Source organism: Mandrillus leucophaeus, unplaced genomic scaffold (assembly GCF_000951045.1).
Source record: "Mandrillus leucophaeus isolate KB7577 unplaced genomic scaffold, Mleu.le_1.0 Scaffold448, whole genome shotgun sequence".
NCBI lineage: Eukaryota > Metazoa > Chordata > Mammalia > Primates > Cercopithecidae > Mandrillus > Mandrillus leucophaeus.
The window spans coordinates 1,655,948-1,680,847 of record NW_012104787.1 but is presented as its reverse complement, the minus strand read 5'-3'; the positions used below and the strand labels follow the sequence as shown (position 1 = coordinate 1,680,847).

General features: G+C 37.0%; 1 protein-coding gene across 8 annotated transcripts in view; it reads right to left on the bottom strand.

The window, feature by feature from the left end:
- The window catches only part of GPHN (gephyrin), a 767,219-nt gene that overhangs the window by 332,887 nt on the left and 409,432 nt on the right, over nt 1-24,900 (bottom strand). For all 8 annotated transcript variants that reach the window (XM_011994243.1, XM_011994246.1, XM_011994241.1 and 5 more), the window contains one exon: nt 15,576-15,670. In XM_011994243.1, the coding sequence (XP_011849633.1) occupies nt 15,576-15,670 (95 nt within the window). The remainder of the gene's footprint in view (nt 1-15,575; nt 15,671-24,900) is intronic.

Below are 24,900 nucleotides of genomic sequence, written 5' to 3'. Positions count from 1 at the left end.
AGAATGTTGAATATTGGCCCCCACTCTCTTCTGGCTTGGAGAGTTTCTGCCGAGAGATCTGCTGTTAATCTGATGGGCTTCCCTTTGTGGGTAACCAGACCTTTCCCTCTGGCTGCCCTTAACATTTTTTCCTCCATTTCAACTTTGGTGAATCTGACAATTACGTGTGTTGGAGTTGCTCTTCTCGAGGAGTATCTTTGTGGCGTTCTCTGTGTTTCTTGGATTTGAATGTTGGCCTGCCTTACTAGGTTGGGGAAGTTCTCCTGGATGATATCCTAGCAGAGTGTTTTTCAAGTTGGTTCCATTTTCTCCCTCACTTTCAGGCACACTAATCAGATGTAGATTTGGTCTTTTTACATAATCCCGTATTTCTTGGAGGCTTTGTTCATTTCTTTTTACTCTTTTTTCTCTACACTTCTCTTCATGCTTCATTTCATTCATTTGATCTTCAATCATTGATACTCTTTCTTCCAGCTGAACGAGTCAGTTACTGAAGCTTGTGCATTTGTCACGTAATTCTCGTGTCATGGGTTTTATCTCTATCAGTTCGTTTATCGCCTTCTCTGCATTGATTATTCTAGTTATCCATTCTTCCATTCTTTTTTCAAGATTTTTAGTTTCTTTGTGCTGGGTACGTAATTCTTCCTTTAGCTCTGAGAAGTTTGATTGACTGAAGCCTTCTTCTCTCAATTCGTCAAAGTCATTCTCCGTCCAAGTCATTCTCCGTCCAGCTTTGATCCGTTGCTGGTGATGAGCTGCATTCCTTTGGAGGGGGAGATGCGCTCTGCTTTTTGAATATCCATCTTTTCTGCCCTGCTTTTCCCCCATCTTTGTGGTTTTATCTGTCTTTGATCTTTGATGATGGTGATGTACTGATGGGGTTTTGGTGTGCGTGTTCTTCCTGTTAGTTTTCCTTCTAACAGTCAGGACCCTCAGCTGCAGGTCTGTTGGAGTTTGCTTGAGGTCAGACCCTGTTTGCCTGGGTATCAGCAGCAGAGGCTGCAGAAGATAGAATATTGCTGAACAGTGAGTGTTGCTGTCTGATTCTTGCTCTGGAAAATTCGTTTCAGATGTGTGCCCAGCCGTGTGAGGTGTGAGGTGACGGTCTGCACCTAGTGGGATATGTCTCCCAGTTAGGTTACTCAAGGGTCAGGGACCCACTTGAGCATGCAGTCTGTCTTTTTTCAGATCTCAACCTCAGTGCTGGGAGACCCACTGCTCTCTTCAATGATGTCGGACAGGGTCATTTACATCTGCAGAGGTTTCTGCTGCTTTTTGTTTAGCTATGCCCTGTCCCCAGAGGTGGAGACTACAGAGGCAGGCAGGCCTCCTTGAGCTGAGGTGGGGTCCACCCAGTTCGAGCTTCCTGGCCACTTTGTTTACCTACTTAAGCCTCAGCAATGGCGGGCGCTCGTCCTCCAGCCTCACTGCCACCTTGGAGTTAGATCTCAGACTGTTGTGCTAGCAATCAGGGAGGCTCCGTGGGCGTGGGACCCTCCGGGCCAGGTGTGGCATGTGCCATTTGCTAAGACCCTTGGTGAAGCGCAGTATTAGGGTGGGAGTTACCCGATTTTCCAGGTGTTGTGTGTCTCAGTTTCCCTTGGCTAGGAAAAGGGATTACCTTCCCCCTTATGCTTCTCAGGTGAGGCGATGCCTCGCCCTGCTTCCACTCTAGCTGGTCGGGCTGCACCAGCTGAGCAGCACTGATTGTCTGGCACTTCCCAGTGAGACGAACTCGGTACCTCAGTTGAAAATGCAGAAATCACCCGTCTTCTGTGTTGCCCGCGCTGGGAGCTGGAGGCTGGAGCTGTTCCTATTCGGCCATCTTGCTCAGGACCTACTCCATGCTTTTTAACTTCTCTTTTTTTTTTCTGTTTCTTTGTCAATCTGAGCTGAATTCTGGATGGTTTCTTCCAATAGTTTCATCAAGTTTCCTAATTCTCTCTTGAATTGTTTATAATCTGTAGTTGAATCTATCCATTAAGTTTTAAAATTTTTATTATTATATTTTTCAGATGTAAATAAAAGTTTAGTTCTTTTTCAAATTTATTTGTTCCTCAATGTAATTTTTAAGCTTATTGTTTAGCTCTTTAAATATATTACATTTATTTTTAATATTATTTGATAATATCGAGATTTTAAGTCTTTCAGAGTCCAGCTATAATCTGTTGCCTTAATTCCTGTGTGTTTTGTCACCTTCCCCTACCTCCCTGACCCCATGACATACTAATTTCCTTAGAACTTTATCTCTGAGAAATATTTGAGGATGCGGTTAAGTAGAATTCTTCCAGAAAGGATTTACTTCTGTCCACTGCTTCAACACCCAGAGTCACTTTAAATTGAATTCTCCCTTGCTTGATGTTTGTTAGCCTCCACATTTAGGCAAATCTAAGTCATCATGTGGTTATGACATGGAGGGGATAACAACTGAATTCAAACTTCCCTCCAGAGCTAAAGACAGCTAAAGAGTTAACTCTGGGTCAAAACTGTTTACTCAAAAAATGCACTGAACTGATTCTGTAATCTAAATGCTATGATCTATGTATTGAACTAAACCTATCCCACAGTTGTTAGGCTCTTTGTCAAGATCTGAAGATAACCTGAGGAACCTGAACCGTGTTATTCACATTGTTTATTTTATGAGTTATAACGAGTAAGATCCAGCTATCACAAATCTCTTACGAAGCTATGATATTTAGGAAAATATAAAAGCTGGGTGAGAGGAGGAGAAAGGTGGCAGCTCTCCTGTGTTGAGGTGGTACTCACACCATCTGTGTCACTTGTCTTTTGAAACCCAGTATACCTCCGGTCATACTGGAGTCTGGAAGTTGGGCCTGAAACATTGCAGGAATGTTTCAAGAGAATGTACATTCTATGTATGTTGCATTTCCTGTCCTATAGCTATAAAAGGAACTCTGGTAAAATACACATAACATAAACTTTACCATTCTAACTAATTTTAAGTATACAATTCAGTGGCATTAAGTACATTCACATTATTGTGCAACCATCACCACTGTCCATCTCCAGAACTTTTTCATCATCCCAAACAAAACCTCTCCATTCTCTTCTCCCCATCCGCTCATAAGCATTGTTCTATTTTCTTTATGCATCTGGTTATTCTAGATACTTCATGTAAGTGGAATCACACATTTGTCCTTATATAATCTGGCTTATTTCACTTAGCACAATGTTTTCAAGGTTCATCTATGTTGCAGCAAGTGTTAGAATTGTCAATAATTTTTAAGGTTGAATAATATTTCACTGCATGTCTTTAACCCATTTTGTTTATGCATTCATTAATCAATGGACATCTGGGTTGCTTCCAACTTTTCGGTAAGGTGAATAATGATGTTATGAATATGGCTTGCAAATATCTATTATAGTCCCTGCTTTCAATTCTTTAAGAGACAGTCTCACTCTGTTGCCCAGACTGGAATGCAGTGGCATGATCACAGCTCACTGTAACCTTGAATTCCTGGGCTCAAGTGACACTCCTCCCTCATCCTCCTGAGGAGCTAGGATTATAGGTGTGTGTCACCAGGCCTGGCTAATTTTTTTAAACAAGTTTTGTAGAGACAGGGTCTCACTATTTTGCTCAGGCTGGTCTCAAACTCTTGGTCTCAAGTGATCCTCTTGTCTCACGCTACCAAAGTGTTGGGATTATAGGTGTAAGCCACCACACCCAGCCCCTGCTTTCAATTCTTTTGGATATGTAACTCGGAAGTGGAGTTCCTGGGTCATATAATTCTACGCTTAATTTCTTGAGGATATGCCATAGTTTCCCACAGCAGTTGCACCGTTTTACATCCTCACCAGCAATGCACGATGTTTCTAAACATTCTGCCACCACTTATTTAGTATGGTTTTGATAACAGCCAACCCAATAGGTGTGAAGTTGTATATCATTGTGGTTCTGATTTGCATTTCCCTAATGACTATTGATGCTGAGGATCTTTTCATGTGCTTGTCAGTCATTTGTGTATCTTCTTTGGAGAAATATCTATTTGAGTCTTCTGCCTGTTTTTAAATAGCATTTTCTTTGTTGAATTGTAGGAATTTAAAAAAATATATATATATTGAATGTTAATACCTAGCCAGATATGTGATTGTGAATATTTTCTTGATTCCATGGGTTGCCCTTTTACTTTGTTCAATGTACAAAGATTTTCAACATCAATAAAGTCCAAATTATCTAGTTTTTTGTTTACTGCCTATGCTTTTGGTGTCATACCCAAGAAATGACTGCCAAATCTAATGTCATGAAGCTGTCCCCCCCTTTTTTTTTTCCAAGAGTTTTATGGTTTTAGCTCTTGTGTATAGGTCTTTGATCCATTTTGAATTAATTTTTATATTCAGTAGGCAGAGGTCTGACTTCATTCTTTTGCAAGTGGATATCCAATTTTCCCAACACCATTCGTTGAAAAGACTATTCTCTCCCCATTGAATTGACACCCTTGTTGAAAATTATAGCATCTTATATGCAAGGGCTTATTTCTGGGCTCTTGATTCTATTCTATTTTCTTGATTTTATTTTGGATCGTTCGTTGTCATTGTATAAAAATACGACTGATTTTTGCAGCCTGATTTTGTATTCTGCAACTTTGCTGAATTCATTTATTAGTTCTAATGGTTTTGTGTGTGGCATCTTGGGTTTTCTACATATATAATCATGTCAAAAAAAAGATAGGTTTACTTCTTCCTTTCCAATTTGGATACCTTTCACTTCTTTTTATCGCCTAATTGTTCTGGCTAGAAGTTCTGATACTATGTTGAATGGAAGTGGAAAAAGTGGGCATCCCCATCTTGTTCCTGATTTTAAAGGAAAAGCTTTCAGTCTTTCACCACTGAATATGATGTAAGCTGTGGGTTTTTCACATAAGGCCTTTATCACATTAAGGTAGTTTCCTTCTTTTCCTAGTTTGTTGAGTGTTTTTAACATGAAACTTGTATTTTTACAAATGGTTTTTTCAGCATCCATTGATGCTGAAAACCCATCATCAAATGATCATATGGGTTTTTTTTTTCCCCCTTCATTCTGCTACTGTGGTATATTACAATCAATGATTTATTTTCATATGTTGAACAATCCTTGTATTCTAGGGTCATGTTGTGTAATTCTTTTTAATATGCTGCTGCAATCAGTTTGCTGGTTTTTTTTTTTTTTTTTTTAGCACCAACATTCATTAAGGGAAATTGGCCTGCAGTTTTGTTTTGTTTTGTTTTGTTTTTCCTGTCTTTGGTATGAGACCAATGCTGCCTTTTGTAAAATGAGTTAGGAAGTGTTGTCTTCTCTTCGATTCTTTGGAAAGATTTTGGAAATAACCAGTGTCAGTTGTTCTTTAAATAACTGGTAGAATTCATCAGTGAAGCCAACTGGTCCAGGTATTTTGTAAACAGAGAGGTTTTTTTTTTTTTTTTGGTGACACGGTCTCACTCTGTTGCCCAGGCTGGAGTGCAGTGTGCACAATCAGGGCTCACTGTGTGGCCTCCTGGGCTCAAGTGATACTCCTGCCTCAGATCCCCAAGTAGCTGGGACTACAAGTGTGTGCCACCACACCTGGCTAATTTTTTGAATTTTTTAGTAGAGATAGGGTTTCGCCATATTGCCCAGGCTGCTCTTGCTGTGCTCAAGTGATCCGCCTGCTTTGGCCTCCCAAAGTGTTGGGATTACAGGCATGAGCCACCGCACCCAGCGGAGAGGCTGTTAATTTCTGAGTCAATCTCCTTCCTAGGTATGGGTCTATTCAGATTTTCTATTTCTTTGTGATTCAGTCTCAGTAGGTTTTGTGTCTCTAAGAGTTTGTCCACTTCATCTGGGTATTCAACTTATTGGCATATAGTTGTTATGCTATACTCTTCTAGTGCTTTTCATTTCTGTGGAATTGGTACTAATGACTCCATTTTCATTAATGATTTTAGTAATTTGAGTTTCTTTTTTTCCCTTAGTCCATCTAGCTAATATTTTGTGATTTTTGTTGATCTTTTCGAAGAACCAACTTTGGCTTAGTTGATTTTCCTCTATTGTTTTTTGATTTTCTATTTCATTTATCTCTGCTCTAATTTTTATTATTTCCTTCTTTCTGCTAGCTTTGGGTTTAAGTTGTTATTCTTTTTCTAGTTTCTTAACTTATAAAGTTATAAAATGAGACTGCTGTTATGAGATTTTAAAAATGTAATTATTTTTTAAATGTTTACAGCAATATCAGTACTGCTTTTTCTGCATACTATTAAGTTTTGGTATGTTGTATTTTTGTTTTAATTCATTTTTAAATATTTTCTAATTTCCCTTATGATTTCTTCTTTAACTTATTGGTTGTTTGAGTGAGTTTAATTTTCACATATTTGTAAATTTTCCAGTTTTCCTTCTGTTATTGATTTCAAACTTCATTCTCTTTTTGGAGAATATGCTTTGAAGAATATACTGTTTTGCAATATATTTTTTATGGCATCTATTTAAAAAAACCTAGTGAAATTTACTTTGTGGCCTAACATGCTCTATCTTGGAGAATGTCCCATGTGTACTTCAGAAGGTGTATGCTACTGTTGTTGGGTAAAGTGTTTTATATATGTGGGTTGCATCTAGTTGGTTTATTGTGTTGTTCAAGTTCTTACATTTTTTTGCTTACCTTTTGTGTGGCTGTTCTATCCATTATTGAATGTGGGGTACTGAATTCCTCAACTATTCTTGCATAGCTGTCTATTTTCCTCTTCAATTTTGTTCATTTTTGCTTCATCTATTTTGATAGTCTATTAAGTGCATACATGTTTATAAGTATAATATTACTGTGCAGAATTAAACCTTCTAGTAACATATATCCTTTGTCTCTTGTAAACTTTTTGGATTTAAGATAAACATTTTTGATTTAAAATTTATTTGATATTATAGCCATCATGGTTCACTTTTGGTTACTATTTGCCTGTCTTCTTCTATCCTTTCATTTTCAACTTATTTATGTCTTTGGATCTAAAATGAATCTCATGTAGACAGCATATAGCTGGTTCATGCCTTCCTATCCAGTCTATTAATCTCTGTCTCTTTGATTGGAAAGTTTAATCCATTTACACTTAATTATTGACAAAAAGGGAATTCTACCATTTTGTTAAGGGTTTTCCATATGCCTTATAGCTTTTCAACTCCTCATTTCCTGCATTACTGTCTTCATTTGTTCTTAAATTTTTTAGTGAATATTTTAATTCCCTCTCATTTTTTTTTTTTGTGTGTGTACATCCTGTGTCTATTTTCCTTGTGGCCACTATGAAGATTACATTTAACATCCTAAAGTAATAATTTGAATTTATACCAGTTTAACTTCAATAGCATACAAAAATTCTCCTCTTATACTGCTCTGTCCTCACCCCTTTCAGTTACTGATGTCGTAAATTACGTCTTTACATATTGTATGCCCCAAATCATAGACTGATTTTTTAAATGCATGTCTGAGGACACGTTGAATGTAGTTCTTATCTTTCTTCCTCTATAGATACGGAGTTTTTTTTCCCCTCTGGACTCTATCATGATTTTTTCTTCATTTTTGATTTTCTCTAGTTTGAATATGGTATGTCTAGGTATAGTTGTTTTTGTGGCATCTGACATTAATTTGGGGAAATTCTCAGTCATTGTTGCAAATATTTCTTCTGTTTCTCTCTTTCTTCTCTTTTGGGTATTCACATTATGTAAATGTTTTACCTTTTAGAGTTGTCTCAAAATTCTTTGATACTCTGTTCTGTTTTGTTTCTCAGCCCTTGTTCTCTTTGCTTTTCAGTTTTGGAGGTATGCAGTGAGAGATCATCATGCTCAGTTTTTTTATCCTCAGCTGTGTTCATTCTACTAATAAGCCCATCAAAGGCACTGTTTATGTCTGTTACAGTGTTTTTGATCTCTAGCATTTATTTTGGATTCTTAGGAGTTTCATCTCTTTGCTTATGGTACCCATCTGTTCTTGCATGGTACCTACTTCATCCATTGGAGCACTTAGCATATTAATCACAATGATTTTTAAATTCCCAGTCTGATAATTCCAGCATTCCTGCCATGTCTACTTCTGATGCTTGCTTTGTCTCTTCAAATTGTATTTTTTTCCCATTTGATATGCCTTGTAATTTTTCTTCATAGCCAAACATTCCAGGTAAAAGGAACTGCTGTAGACAGGCCTCCAGTAATATGGTGGGGATGTGTGGGGGTGGAGAAGTATGCTATAGTCCTATGGTTAAGTCTTGGTCTTTTTATATTTTGAGATGGAGTCTTGCTCTGTCACCAGGCTGGAGTGCAGTGGTTCGATCTTGGCTCATTGCAACCTCTACCTCCCAGGTGCGATTCTCCTGCCTCAGCTGGGACTATAGACATGTGGCACCATGCCCGGCTAATTTTTTGTACTTTTAATAGAGACGAGGTTTCACTGTGTTAGGCAGAATGGTTTCGATCTCCTGACTTCATGATCCACTTGCCTTGGCCTCCCAAAGTACTGGGATTATAGGTGTGAGCAACCATGCCCGGCCAGGTCTCAGTCTTTTAGTGAGCCTTTTGTGAGCTTCACGAGTTTTTCTCAATTTTTCCTCCCCTGTTACATGGGAGATGACGGCTAGAGTGAGCTGAACTTGGGTATTTCCCTTCCTCTAGGTAAGTTAGTATTTGATTATACTCCAACAGGGTAGGCTCAGGTTAAGTAGTTTCTCCTGGGGTTAGGGTTCATTAAGAAGAACAGAGTACTCTGGTGTGTTTCACAATAGTTCCCTTTTCCCTTCCCTGCTGAAACATGAGGGAATTTTCCTCTAATATTTACTGTGAGAACCTGGTTGTTCTGAAGGACTTATTCCACAGGTCCCTTAGGTTCCATTGAGTTTTCACAAAAGTATAGCGGCTCCCCTGTAACTGAGTTTCCCTGAAGTTTTTAACTCTCATAGTTGTCTGCACTGAACCTCTAGCAATTTGTCAATTATAGTTTAGATTTGCCTACCTGACAGTTTCCCATGCTTATTAGTGTTCATGAGTCTGCTCTGGTAAGCCCGTTTCTCCCTCACTCATCCATCTTGAATCCCCATAATGTGTATGCTGGTCTGCTTAATGGTGTTCCATAGGTCTGTTAGGCTCTGTTCAGTTTTCTTCCATCTTTTTTGTTTCTGTTCCTCAGATTTGTTAATTTCAAGTGTTGTGTCTTTAAGTTTGCTGATTCTTTTTTCTGCCTGCTGAAAACAGCTTTTGAATCCCTCTAATGATTTTTTCCCAGCAATTGTACTTGTCAACTCATTTCTTCATTATTCTTTTTTATCTTCTTTATTTTTTTAAAGGATACATGTTTTTCATACATGATTCACTGGAACTGCTGCAGGATGCTCATCATGACTTAGAACTCCTGAGTACATTGTCATGATGAACACGTGCAGAGAGATTTACTAGCATACAATATGAATCTTCACACTCATGGGGAAAAAGTATTTTCTAGCCTGGACTGAATATATATGTAAGTGTTTTTATAGCTGCCCTCTGTAAATAATCTCAGGGTGGCCTGTTGCTGTCTAATGCTACAAAAAGGGAGGGCTGTTAATAGTGGCCACTTCCTCCTGCATACAGTAGAGAGAAGCCTGATTATAGATGGTGCCATCATGGCCTTAAAAGATGATATTAAACTGAGAAGTCATTTTAGCTGCCTGATTGACTATTTTTTATGTTTTTTAATACATTTACTGATATTTACTTTTGCTCACACATCATTATCTTGGCACTGTCAATATCTTCCTTTAGTTCTGTGAGATATCTTTAAGACAGTTGTTTTAAAGCCTTTGTCTAGTAAGTTCACCATTTCATCTTCCTCATGGATTTTTGTCAATTTATGTTTTCATTTGAATGGATCATACTTTTTCTTGGCTTTGTCATTTTATTTTGAACTCTGAATATTTGAATTTTATAATACAGTATTCTGGAAATCAATTTCTCTCCCTTCCCTATGGTTTGCTTTGTTTTTATTTTTATTTTTTTTTAATTGTTATAAGGTGTTCTGTGTAAAAGATAAGCCTGAGGTATAAACTTAAGGCCTTTCTCTTTTTCTCAGCCTGCCTTTTCCTCTGGGCATGCATAGTGACTTTCTAAATTCCCCTATATATGTAGCTGTTTTTGAATGTTCTAATTCTATAATTTCTGGGTCCCAAAAGAGAAGAAGAAAAATGTAGGCGAAAATGTAGGTACTGTCCTTCTAAATCCCTTGAAGATACTTCAGCCAGTGTGGGTTGCAACAATGGCATCCTGTCTTTGCCTCTGCACTTCTACAACCCAAAGCAGTAATCCACAAACAGAACCTGGATCCCCAATATTTGGAGGATAAGGTCCTTAATTGCCCATTCTGTCTTCCACAAGCTGTCGTATAAACTCTAGTACCTGCTAGCTGGAGCACTGGAAAATGGTTGGCTAGTAGCACACTAGGTTAAAACTGACCCAGATTAACCACAATCTACTAGTCAAGCCTTTTCCAGTAAGCTGTAAACATTTGAATAGACTACAAAGTTCCAAAATAGTTATATCAGAGAGATCCTGCCAGTTCAATGGTTGTCCAGATGGAGAAACAGATTCCTGATACATACTACTCTGCGCCATCTTCTGCTCCCCTATAGACTTTCATAAGCTAAGTATATTTGGTGTGGGTTAAAAAAATAGAAACTCTTCAAGATGATTGTACTGTTACTTTAAATGACCCATGTTACTTTAATATTATCTAAATAATACTAAGAATAATTTGATTCATGTCTATAAAAAATAAGTGTTGTGTTTTTATTTCCTGAAATTTTTCTTTTAACCAATATTAGTTATAAAACCATTTTTGGCAGCAAATGGAAAGTGTTATCTCCTCCCTAGAATCTGTGCATGTGTTTATTACAGCTACAGAATTGAAAGATGAGTCATTGAAGATTACAATGGTAAATCTCTTTATACTAAAATGGAAAACTGGCAATCAATTTCTCTTTCTATGAATTAGATATTTCTTATTTTATACACACACACACACAGACGTGTGAGTAAATCTTTAAAGGACCTCATAACATTTCTATGAGCTATGTATTATCCCTATAAAACTAAGTAGAGATCATAAATCAAATTAATGACAAAACTGAGAATAAAATTCATGACAAATCATTCTTCAGTGTATAACCACAGTGGTTGATCTGTTATTTTTAATGAAATTTAGGGGGAAAAAAGGGTATTTGATCTTTTAAAAAAAACAAGTAGGGAATAAATTATAAGTTTAGGGAGATTAAATGCTACTATTTTGTGGGTAGTTTAGTTAACTACTGGAACAAGATGTGCCAAACCTTGTAAAATAACAAGGTAACACTACTAGTAAATGCTAGTAAATATGAAGTCAGAGATCTGATATTAAAGTTACAACACTTGTTCTTTGGTGTCAGCCAAGATGGAGAAAGTAACCATAGCTTCTCTCTCCTACTGATTGTTTACAGAGTACACAGTGATTACCTGATGACACTGAATGTAAAATAATAGCAGGCAGATTTGGGACTGAAGTCAGAGCTTGAATAACAGCTCTTAATGGGGCTAGGCCTAATTGTGGAGCTGCAATACTATAATGATGACAGTGTTAGCACCCGAAGCCCAGAGAGAAGACCTACCTATCTCTTTGGCTAATGGAAACCAAAAAAAGAGCCGATATTGTCTAAAGAACTGAGGTAAGAGGAATCTCTTTCTCTCTTTTTTTCTTTTCTTTGTTCTTTGTCCCAAAGGTCAGTTGTGTACAACTACATAATTGCAAAGGGACTTAATACTCTGTAAGAAACCTCTTCTGGTCAGAGTAACTGGGAATGGGGTCCCCTGGAATCTGGGGAGTGGGGGGGAAATTCTTGGAAAGAAGACAGCTAAAGAAGGTGGATTCTCTAATTTTGTATGTGAACTGACCCAAGTTCCAGGGTCACCCCTGAGCTGTGAATACGTGGGACAGTATAAAAGAAGTACAAGAAAAGCTTTTAAAACATAAACATAGTACATACGGCTGCCCAAGTCTCAAACTAACTCCTAAATGGTTCATGTACTGGGCAGACACTAACAATATAGCAAAGGCTGAGCCACTACCCACAGAAAGTGAGACAGAATTTACAGTCTAAACCCAATCAGATCAATTGCTAAAACTAACTAAATTAAAATTCCCCAGAGGATTTTAACAGGAGTTAAATAATTTACTTACAATGTAGTGTTCAGAATGTCCAGGATACAATCCAAAATTTCTCAACATAGAACAAGGAAAATTTGACCAGTTCTCATTGGAAAAGAAATCAACCGATGTCAACTCCAAGGTAAGCCAGATATTGAAATTGTCAGAAGAATAATTTTAAGCAGTTATTATAACTATTCTCCATGACATAAAGGTCAATAATTTTGAAATAAATGTAAAAATACAAGTTCTTAGCAGAGAAATTGGAAACCATTAACAAAAAAACCAAATGGAGAATTTAGAACTGAAAATATATCCGAAATAAAAGCCACTAGATATGCCCAAAGGCAGAATGAAGATGAAAGAGGGCAAAAGTCAGCTAATTTGAAGATAGATCATAGAAATAACCTAAAATTAATACAGAGTAAAAAAGATTTGTGAGACACTACCAAAAAATCTAAAATTCATGTTATAGAAGCAGCAAAAAAAAAAAAAAAAAAAAAAAAGTAAATATCCCAAATTTGGTAAAAGACATAAATTTACAGAATCATAAAGTTCACTGAACCCAGAAGGATAATCTAAAAGAAAATTACACCCAGATACATCATAATCAAATTGCTGAAACTAAAGCTGAAGAAAAAATATTTTCGAAGCAGCCAGGGAAATTTGCCATTACACATAAGGAAACAGCAATTTGAACTGATTGCTCATTTCTTTTCAGGAACCATGGAGCAAAAGATAGTCAAATAATATTTTATTTTACTTTTTTTTAAATGCTGAAATAAAAGAACAGTCAACCCAGATTTCTGTATCTAGTGAAAATATCCTTCAGGAGTAGTATGGAGATAAAGACATTTCCTAATGAAGAAAAGCTAAGAAAAGGTTTCACCAACAGACCTGCTCTAAAAACAAAAACTCAAACAACAACAACCATGATCATCATTTAACAGTTACTATGAGTCAGTTTTCTAAGTGCTTTACATAGATTAATTCACTTTATCTGAGAAATTTGGTACTATTAACATCCTTATTATATAGATGAGAAAACGAAAACAAAAAAGGCATTAACATAGTAGAACACAAGCAATCTGTCTTCAGAGATGATGCTCTTAACCATTACTTCATAATATCTCCCAACTTACTTATATAAAAAATTTGGAGGATATTAAGTTGTCCAAATAGTAGGGAACCATTTCAAACATATGCAATGATTTAAACATTTATTTTTATTTAATGCTGCTCTCTAGACATAAAAATAGGAAAGTAAGGCACCAACTTGATGCATTAATTTACCTGAAAAAAACATGCTATAGAACCATGGTAAAACACTGATTTATCCATAGTAACCACAACAATAAACATTTTTCGAGTACTTACTATGTGTCAGAATTTGTTTTAGGTAAAAAAGAATAAGATAAAGCTCCTGTCTTTAGGAAGTTTCTACTAACTAGGTGATACAGACAAGCAAATAATTAATTACAATATACTATGACATGTTCCATAGTAGAAGCATGTACAAAGCCAAAAGTGCATACAGAATAGAAAGGCTGTAGAAAGGAAACACCAATCTAATCATGGCTATTATAAAAATAATGATTTTAAAAATGGCTTTGAGAAGCACAAAAATGAACATTCAGGGAAATATCCCCTTTTCTATAACTAATGTAAACTACTATGTCTGTTCCAAAGTATGTAAATGTATTCTCAGTTAAATCAGCAATGCACAGACAGAAAAGCCAGAAGGTGCGCCCATGCTGTTTATATGTATTAATTTTCAAAGCTTTCAGGATAAAGATGAACAACTTATTCCAAAGTAATTAGAATCAGCTCCTGCTAATTAATTTTCCACTCACTCAGCAGTCCAGTGCTTGGTAATTATGAGGATACAAAAGGGAGAAAAAAATTAATTCAGAAAAACCTTTCAATATAACAAAAAGTGGTATTTCTATACTGGATCAAGAAAGCTATATTTAATTTGAAGAATTATCTTAACAGTTGCAAAGAAAAATTTCTCCATTTAAACTGTGGGATCCTTAAGGGGAGGACCATTTCTTATTTTTCTTTCTAACCTTAGAATCCCTAATGCTTAATATGGGACTTGGCAAATAAGCATATTACTATGTTTACCAAATTAAAATTTTATTACAAAAGAATTAGCAAGAGAATGAAGTTTAATTCTTTCTTGATGTTATTGCCTGTATACAAGAAAGAGTTCTTTTATGTTTGAAAACTACTTAATTCCATAGGAAAAACGGGATCCCCTGAACTCATTGGTGTAGGTAATATAAGTAATGGTTAAAAAAGGAACACTATGAAAGAATCAACTGGTGTTCCTTAAAGGCCAGCACAAACTTTAGCTTTAGTCTCATCATGGTATCTTAATTCTTTATTTGCTTTTACTAAAATTAAATGTTATAGTACATGTGACAGCAAAGAGAATATAGTAACTAATGACCCATTCATAATCTCCTGTATCTGTGCTTCAAGTGGCTGCCACTGATGGGATATAAACTGTCTATGTAACAGAAAGAACATTACAACTCATATTCCATACTAGTCAATGGACACATTTAATTTTATATTCATACTGCACACAGGATACATAAATGGCTATCAATTATGAAACCCTGAAACTATACAGTTGCTATATATTTTTAGCTTGCTCTGAGATCAACTATTAATTAATGCTCATTAAATCAACAGATTCTAAGTTGACACTTCTAACTTAAATGATGTAATTGTCCTCATTTAGGGGATTTAAACCTAAGAGTTGCTAAAATAGTGGCAAATAATTACTATTAAATTGAGGATGGATATCAACATCTGTGTCAACAAAGGCATAGTTTTAGGTAGACTAATTTAATATAATAATAGTATATCATTAATGTAATATAATAATTTAAATATACCCAGTTGCCAAATGTTAAAAGATTAACAATATGAATTGAGCTTTTTTTTCACAACAGCACATCAACATGCCTATTTATAAATTGGAATATAAGCTCCTAACTTGTGAGAATGAGTTACTTTAATAAACTTGGCAGTTTAGTTTTATTAAATTAGTATTTACCTACAATTAATGGATATCAACTGATGATTATAAACAATCACAGAAAACAGTAACTTTACATAGCAATAAACTGGATTCTCTGGGTTAGGAATTGATAACTTCTACCAGTAGTAATATAACAGTCTCTGAAAGTTTAACTTAATAGGCAAAAAAAAAAAAAAAAACCAAAGCAACAACAACAAAAAGAAGTGAAGTGGGAAAATTGTGGCTACAGAATACTAATGCTCTTAACCCTGGAAAAACAAGGGCTAAACTTAAATGTTAAGACTAAAGTTTCTTAGGTTTATCAATATAGTGTATTGATTAGTGGTATGGAATTAACTTTCTCTGCAACAGGTTGGTGACTTTCTTACCTAGAGAGCATGCCCAGAGGTGTAACATTAAGTGATCCCATCAGCATTGCCAGGGCCATCCCTGGTGCTTCCCGTTCTATTACTTCTTTTGTGGCCTGTAATTAAAGATTAAATAGCAGACTGAGTGAAATAAGCCAAAAAAGAATGAAGTCAGACTAGTAAAACCCTCTTAAAAATGATTATAAACCAGGCTTTCAATAACCATACTTTTAGTTTCTGAAACATTTATCTTTTTGAGGCATCCAGACTCAATTCACAAGGACCACTGAATAAAAGCTGAGGATCAAGAAAATAAAGAAAATTTTTATATTAGCAGTCCTTTCATATTGCTTATAGCTCAGAAGTATTTGATAGAAATCTCATCTCACTAATAACCTAAATTCTAAAAATGAAGCTTCAGATGGCTATAACAAATTAGTAGATTTTTCACTGGGTAAGTAATCTCGGTATTTTCCTTTGTCTATTACTCTTGAAATACGTAGTCCCTAAAAACCGGAGATAATCCATATCTCTCCTAGCTCTATGCTTTTAAAATACGATTAAAAGGATCTCAAGAAGTCATCATGTCAACCTTCCCCATGTACCGGCTAGAGGAAAAATTCTACATTTACATCTTCCGAATCTTTAATATAAATTAATTGTCTTTTTTTTTTTTTCCAGATTTCTCCCCTTTTTTAAAATTATACTTTAAGCTCTGGGGTACATGTGCAGAATGTGCAGGTTTGTTAACCTAGGTATACACGTGGCATGGTGGTTTGCTGCACCCATCAACCCATCTATATTAGGTATTTCTCCTAATGCCATCTCTCCCCTAACCCTCCACCCCCTGACAGGCCCTGGTGTGTGATGTTCCCCTCTGTGTGTCCATGTGTTCTCATTGTTCCAATCCCACTTATGAGTGAGAACATGCGGTGTTTCATTTTGTGTTCCTGTGTTCGTTTGCTGAGAATCATGGTTTCCAGCTTCATCCATGTCCCTGCGAAAGACATAAACTCATCCTTTTTTATGACTGCATAGCATTCCATGGCATATATGTGCCAAATTTTCTTTATCTAGTCTATAATGATGGGCATTTGGGTTGGTTCTAAGTCTTCACTATTGTGAATATTGCTGCAATAAACATACGTGTGCATGTGTCTTTACAGTAGAATGATATATAATCTTTTGGGTACATACCCAGTAATGGTTCAAACGGTATTTCTGGTTCTAGATCTTTGAGAAATTGCCACACTATCTTCCACAATGGTTGAATTAATTTAATTAATTTTATAAAAGTATACAAGTATAAAAACAGTATAAAAGCATTCCTATTTTTCCACATCCTATCCAGCATCTATTGTTTCTTGACAATTTAATGATCGCCATTCTAACTGGCATGAGATGGTATCTCATTGTGGTTTTTGACTTGCATTTTTCTAATGACCAGTGACCATTAGCTTTTTTATATATGTTTGTTGGCTGCATAAGTATCTTTGTTTTGAGAAGTGTCTGTTCATATCCTTTGCCCACTTTTTGATGGTGGTGTTTTTTTCTTGTAAATTTGTTTAAGTTCTTTGTAGATTCTGGATATTAGCCCTTTGTCAGATAGACAGATGGCAAAACTTTTCTCCCATTCTGTAGGTTGTCCATTGACTCTGATGATGGTTTCTTTTGCTGTGCAGAAGCTCTTTAGTTTAATTAGATCCCGTTTGTCAATTTTGGCTTTTGTTGTGATTGTTTTTTGTGTTCTAGTCATGAAATCTTTGCCCATGCCTATGTCTTGAATGGTATTGTGTATGTTTTCTTCTAGGGTTTTTATGGTTTTAGGTCTTAATAAGTCTTTAAACCATCTTGAGTTAAATTTTGTATAAAATGTAAGAAAGGGATCCAGTTTCAGTTTTCTGCATGTGGCTAGCCAGTATTCCCAACACCATTTATTAAATAGAAAATTCTTTCCCCATTGCTTGTTTTTATCAGGTTTATCAAAGATAAAATGGTTGTAAATGTATGGTGTTATTTCTGAGGCCTCTGTTCTGTTCCTTGGTCTATGTATCTGTTTTGGTACAAGTACCATGCTGCTTTGGTTATTGTAGTCTTGTAGTCTTGGTACTAGTACCATGCTGTTTTGGTTACTGTAGTCTTGTAGTATAGTTTGAAGTCAGGTAGCGTGATGCCTTCAGCTTTGTTCTTTTTGCTTCAGATTGTCTTGGGTATACGAGTTCTTTTTGGTTCCATAGTAAAGTAGTTTTTTCTAATTCTGGGAAGAAAATCAGTGTTAACTTGATGGGGATAGCACTGAATCTATAAATTCCTTTGGGCAGTATGGACATTTTCACAATATTGATTCTTCCTGTGCATGAGCATGGAATGTTCTTCCATTTGTTTGTGTCCTCTCTAATTTCCTTGAGCAGTGGTTTGTACTTCTCCTTGAAGAGGTTCTTCACATCCCTTGTTAGTTGTCTTCCTAGGTATTTTACTCTCTTTGTAGCAATTGTGAATGGGAGTTCACTCATGATTTGGCTCTCTGTTGCTCTATTATTGGTGTATAGGATTTCTTGTGATTTTTGTGCACTGATTTTGTATCCTGAGACTGCTGAAATTTCTTATCAGCTTAAGGAGATTTTGGGCTGAGACAATGGGGTTTTCTAAATATACAATCATGTCATCTGCAAACAGAGACAATTTGACATTCTCTCTTCTTATTTGATTGCCCTTTATTTCTTTCACTTGCCTGATTGCCCTGGCCAGAACTTCCAAAACTATGTTGAGTAGGAGTGGTGAAAGAGGGCATCCTTGTCCAGTGCCAGTTTTCAAAGAGAATACTTCCAGCTTTTGCCCATTCAGTATGATATTGGCTGTGGGCTTGTCATAAATAGCTCTTATTATTTTGAGATACATTCCATCAATACCTAGTTTATTGAGAGTTTTAGCATGAAGGGGTGTTGAATTTTATCAAGGACTTTTCTGTATCTATTGAGATAATTATGCGGTTTCTGTCATTGGTTCACTTTATGTGATGGATTATATGTACTGATTTGCGTATGTGAACCAGCCTGCATCCCAGGGATGAAGCCAACTTGATTGTGGTGGATAAGCTTTTTGATGTGCTGCTGGATTTGGTTTGCCAGTATTTTATTGAGGATTTAAGCATCAATGTTCATTGGGGATATTGGCCTGAAATTTTCTTTTTTTGTTGTGTCTCTGTCAGGTTTTGGTATCAGGATGATGCTGGCCTCATAGAATAAGTTAAGGAGGATTCCCTCTTTTTCTATTGTTTGGAATAGTTTCAGAAGGAATGGCACCAGCTTCTCTTTGTACTTCTGGTAGAATTCAGCTGTGAATCTGTCTGGTTCTGGGCTTTTTTTGGTGGGTACCCTATTAATTACTGCCTCAATTTCAGAACTTATTATTGGTCTATTCAGGGATTTATTTCTTCCTGGTTTAGTCTTGGGAGGGTGTATGTGTCCAGGAATTTATCAATTTCTTCTAGATTTTCTAGTTTATTTGACATCATCCTGGTTTAGTCTTGGGAGGGTGTATGTGTCCAGGAATTTATCAATTTCTTCTAGATTTTCTAGTTTATTTGCATAGAGGTATTTATAGTATTCATTGATGGTAGTTTGTATTTTGGTGTGATCAGTGTGATATCCTGTTCATCATTTTGTATTGTTTCTATTTAATTCTTTTCTCTTTTCTTCTTTATTATTCTGTCTCGTGTTCTATCTCTTTTGTTAATCTTTTCAAAAAACCAGCTCCTGGATTCATTGATTTTTTGAAGGTTTTTCGTGTCTCTATCTCCTTCATTTCTACTCTGATTTTAGATATTTCTTGTCTTCTGCTACCTTTTGAATTTGTATGCTCTTGCTCCTCTAGTTCTTTTAATTGTGACATTAGGGTGTTGATTTTAGATCTTTCCCGCCTTCCCCTGTAGGCATTTAGTGCTATAAATATTCCTCTAAATAGTGCTTTAGCTATGTCCAAGAGATTCTGGTATGTTGTGTCTTTGTTCTCATTGGTTTCAAAGAACTTATTTATTTCTACCTTAATTTTGTTATTTACCCAGTAGTCACTCAGGAGCAGGTTTTTCAGTTTCCATGTAATTGTGCGGTTTTGAGTGAGTTTCTTAATCTTGAGTTCTAATTTGATTGTACTGTGGTCTGAGAGACTGTTTTGATTTCAGTTCTTTTGCATTTGCTGAAGAATGTTTTACTTCCAACTATGTTGTCAATTTTAGAATAAGTGTGACGTGGTGCTGAGAAGAATGTATATTCTGTTGATTTGGGTGGAGAGTTCTGTAGATGTCTATTAGGTCTGCTTGGTCCAGAGCTGAGTTTAAGTCCTAAATATCCTTGTTAATTTTCTGTCTCAATGATCTGTCTAATATTGACAGTGGGGTGTTAAAGTCTCCCACTATTATTGTGTGGGAGGTCTAAGTCTCTTTGTAGGTCTCTAAGAACTTGATTTATGAATCTGGGTGCTCCTGTATTGGGTGCATATATATTTAGGTTAGCTCTTCTTGTTGCGTTGATCCCTTTACCATTATGTAATGCCCTTCTTTGTCTTTTCTGATCTTTGTTGATTTATAGTCTGTTTTATCAGGGACTAGGATTGCAACCCCTGCTTTTTTTTGCTTTCCATTTGCTTGCTAAATATTCCTCCATCCCTTTATTTTGAGCCTATGTGTGTCTTTGCACGTGAGATTGGTCTCCTGAATACAGCACACCCGTGGGTCTTGACTCTTTATCCAATTTGCCAGTCTGTCTTTCAACTGGAGGCATTTAGCCCATTTACATTTAAGGTTAACATTGTTATGTGTAAATTTGATCCTGTCATTATGATGCTAGCTAGTTATTCTGCTCCTTAGTCGATGCAGTTTCTTCATAGTTTCGATGGTCTTTACAATTTGTTATGTTTTTGCAGTGGCTGGTACCAGTTGTTCCTTCCCATATTTAGTGCTTCTTTCAGGAGCTCTTGTAAGGCATGCCTGGTGGTGACAAATTGTCTCAGCATTTGCTTGTCTGTAAAGGATTCTATTTCTCCTTTGCTTATGAAGCTTAGTTTGGCCAGATATGAAATTCTCAGTTGAAAATTCTTCTCCTTAAGAATGCTGAATATTGGCCCCCACTCTCTTCTGGCTTGTAGGGTTTCTGACGAGAGATCCATTGTTAGTTTGATGGGCTTCCCTTTGTGGGTAACCCAACCTTTCTCTCTGGTTGCCCTTACCATATTTTCCTTCATTTCAACCTTGGTGAATCTAATGATTATGTGTCTTGGGGTTGCTCTCCTCAAAGAGTATCTTTGTGGTGTTCTTTGTATTTTCTGAATTTGAATGATGGCCTGTCTTGCTAGGTTGGGGAAGTTCTGTTTGATAATATCCTGAAGAGTGTTTTCCAACTTGGTTCCATTCTCCCTGTCACTTTCAAGTACACCAATCAAAAGTAGGTTTGGTCTTTTCACACAGTCCCAAATTTCTTGGAGGCTCTGTTCATTCCTTTTCATTTTTTTTCTCTAATCTTGTCTTCATGCTTTATTTCATTAAGCTGATCTTCAATCTCTGAAATTCTTTCTTCAGCTTGATCGATTTGGCTATTGATACTTGTGTATGCTTCATGAAGTTTTCGTGTTGTGTTTCTCAGCTACATCAGGTCATTTATGTTCTCCTCTAAACTGGTTATTGTAGTTACCAATTTCTCTAACATTTTTTCAAGGTTCTTAGTTTCCTTGCATTGGGTTAGAACATGCTCCTTTAGCTCAGAGGAGTTTGTTATTACTCACCTTCTGAAGCCTACTTCTGTCAATTTGTCAAACTCATTCTCCCTCCAGTTTTGTTCCCTTGCTGGCAAGGAGTTGTGATCCTTTGGAAGAGAAGATGTGTTCTGGTTTTTGGAATTTTCAGCCTTCTTTTGCTGGTTTTTTGTCATCTTCGTGGATTTATCTACCTTTGGTCTTTGATGTTGGTGACCTTCGGATGGGGTTTCTGTGTGTATGTCCTTTTTGTTCATGATGTTGATGCTATTCCTTTCTGTTCGTTAAGTTTGCCTTCTAACAGGCCCCTCTGCTGCAGGTCTGCTGGAATTTGCTGGAGGTCCACTCTAGACCCTGGTTGCATGGGTATCACCAGCAAAGGCTGCAGAATAGCAAAAATTGCTGCCCATTTCTTCCTCTGGAAGCTTCATCCCAGAGTGGCACCCGCCAGATGCCAGCCAGAGCTCTCCTGTATGACATGTCTGTCAACCCCTGCTGGGAGGTGTCTCACAGTCAGGAGGCATGGGCGTCAGGGACCCACTTGGGGAGGCAATCTGTCCCTTAGCAGAGCTCGAGCCCTGTGCTGGGAGATCTGCTGCTCTCTTAGAAGCTGGCAGGAAGGAACTAAGTTTAAGTCTGTTGAAGATGCACCCACATCCGCCCCTTCCCGCAGGTGCCCTGTCCCAGGGAGATAGGAGTTTTATCTATAAGCCCCTGCCTGGGGCTCTTGTCTTTCAGAGATATCCTTCCTAGAGAGGAGGAATCTAGAGAGGCAGTCTGGCTACGGCAGCTTTGCTATGCTGTGGTGGGCTCTGTCCAGTCCGAATTTCCAGTGGCTTTGTTTACACTGTGAGGGGAAAACTGCCCACTCAAGCCTCAGTAATGGTGGACGCCCCTCCCTGCACCAAGCTGGAGTGTCCCAGTTCGACTTCAGACTGCTGTACTGGCAGTGAGAATTTCAAACCAGTGAATCTTAGCTTGCTGGGTTCTGTGGGGATGGGATCTGCTGTGTTAGACCACTTGGCTTCCTGGCTTCAGCCCCTTTTCCAGAGGAGTTAACAATTTGTCTTACTGGCATTCCAGGTGCCACTGGGGTATGAAAAAAAAACTCTTGCAGCTAGCTTGGTGTCTGCCCAAACAGCCACCCAGTTTTGTGCTTGAAACCCAGGGTCCTGGTGGTGTAGGCACCCGAGGGAATCTTCTGGTCTGCGGTTCGTGAAGACTGGGAAAAGCATAGTATCTGGGCCGGAATGCACAGTTCCTCATGGCTTCCCTTGGCGAGGGGAGGGAGTTCCCTGATCCCTAGTACTTCCTGTGTGAGGCAACGCCCCACCCTGCTTCAGCTTGTCCTCCATGGGCTGCACCCACTGTCTAACCAGCCCTAACGATATGAGCCGGATACCTAGTTGGAAATGCAGAAATCACCTGCCTTCTGCATTGATCTTGCTGGGCATTGCAGACCAGAGCTGTTCCTATCCGGCCATCTTGCCCAACTATCTTTTTAAAATAAAAATGTAACAAAGTGAAGGAGTTTGCCTATATACTAGGAGTTTTAGGATAGGGCACTCTTTTTTTTTTTTTTTTTTTTGAGGCAAAGAGTAGTGGTACGATCTTGGCTTACTGCAAACTCTGCCTCCTGGGTTCAAGTGATTCTCCTACCTCAGCCTCCCGAATAGCTGGGATTACAGGCACGTACCACCATGCCAAGCTAATTTTGTACTTTTAGTAGAGATGAGATTTCACCATGTTGGCCAAGCTGGTCTCGAACTCCTGACCTCAGGTGATCCACCCACCTCATCTTCCCAAAGTACTGGGATTACAGGCATGAGCCACCGTGCCTGGAGGATAGGGCATTCTTAAGATAAGTATAATTAAATCTGGAATACGCTACTGAAAGGAAAATTTCATTTTCCTACTGACAGGAAAATTTCCTAAAGTTTCCTAAATTTTCCTAAAGACAGGAAAATTTCATTTTGAAGGGTCAATCAAAATAGGTATATATTTTACTGTATAATGGTAAAGATACATTTTAGGCTAAAAGTTGAGGGTGAAATACATGGCTTAATCCATTTTCAGTTCTCTGTTTCCAAAAATTAAGCAAGTTACAATATTTGAAAGCAATACAAAAATAAAGTTTGGAAAATGAAGTATTACAGTAGATAAGTAGAAAGGCAAACAAAAAGTAAATTATGAAGGTATATAGGGAAAGGTTTATATTTCAATATTTCTTTGAAAGTAGAATGATACTCTTCAATAAGATTGTAGCTCTGGGCAAAAGCAGTTAAAATGCATCAGGCATGTATTAGATGCTAACTGATGTTATAAATAAAGTTTAGAATGCATACAAATTAGTTAATCCCTTCCAATTATATAGAATACAGGATTACCAGAATTGATGCAATATACTGGTACAGTGAATTCTAGCATAATGCAATATTTAACAATGGGAGACATTTTAAAGAAAAACTAACAAAAATATAAGGATTTTTCTAGCATTATCCAATCTTTTTTTATACATTTAAATTTTTTTTAAATTTTACTTTATACATGTCCAGAATGTGCAGATTTGTTACATAGGTATACATGTGCAATGGTGGTTTGCTGCACCTGTCAACCCATCATCTAGGTTTGAAGCTCTGCATGCATTAGGAATTTGTCCTAATACTCTCCCTCCCCTTCCCCCTCACTGCACGACAGGCCTCAGTGTGTGTTGTTTTCCTCCCTGTGTCCATGTGTTCTTATTGTTCAACTCCCACTTACGAGTGAGAACATGCAGTATTTGATTTTCTGTTCCTGTGTTAGTTTGCTGAGAATGATGGCTTCCAGCTTCATCCATGTCATTATCCAATCTTTATTATTTATTTTCCAAAGCCAATCTATCTGTTATGATTTTGACACTTACCAAGATGAAACACTAGTTCTATGTTATAAATTGCTTTATGGAGGTTTACAACTTCTCAGGGATGTTAAAATTAGAGCCCTCAACATCAAGCAAGGGGATTTCATTGATAACAATATTAAAGAAACTTCTTGGATAGCATTAATATTTATTTCATTACTTGCTTGAAAAAGTTATATAAGCAATGGTTGACATTTAATGAAATTTGGGGCTTCACATAAAGAAGATATATCCCAAAGTATAGTAGCACATTTTACTTAGGCACATGAAGGGAAATATCAACAGATAGCTGAGAGGGAGTATTTCACTTAAAATTGATACTTCAAAGCACAACATTTATCCATTTAAATAACAAATATTCATTAAGCATCTACTATGTACTAGGTAGTATCTGAGGTATTGATGTTACAGTAGTGAATAAAACAAACCTCAGAGAGTGTGTAAGCTCACTGTCACCCAGCACAGGAAAAACTCAATTGACAAATGATACGTGAGAATTGCCTAAAAGAGATGTGGTTCATTAATTTTTCTAAATCCTCTAAAACATACCACTGGATTTCGCCAGACCACTGGAGAGTGATATACTCTGAATGCCTTATTTCACTTTTTATAGAATTGTTTTATTGGGCTTTGCTTTTGTGGCATGAAATCAGAATCAATAAAATGGCTCAAACTTTTATTTACATTAGGAAGCATCTGAAT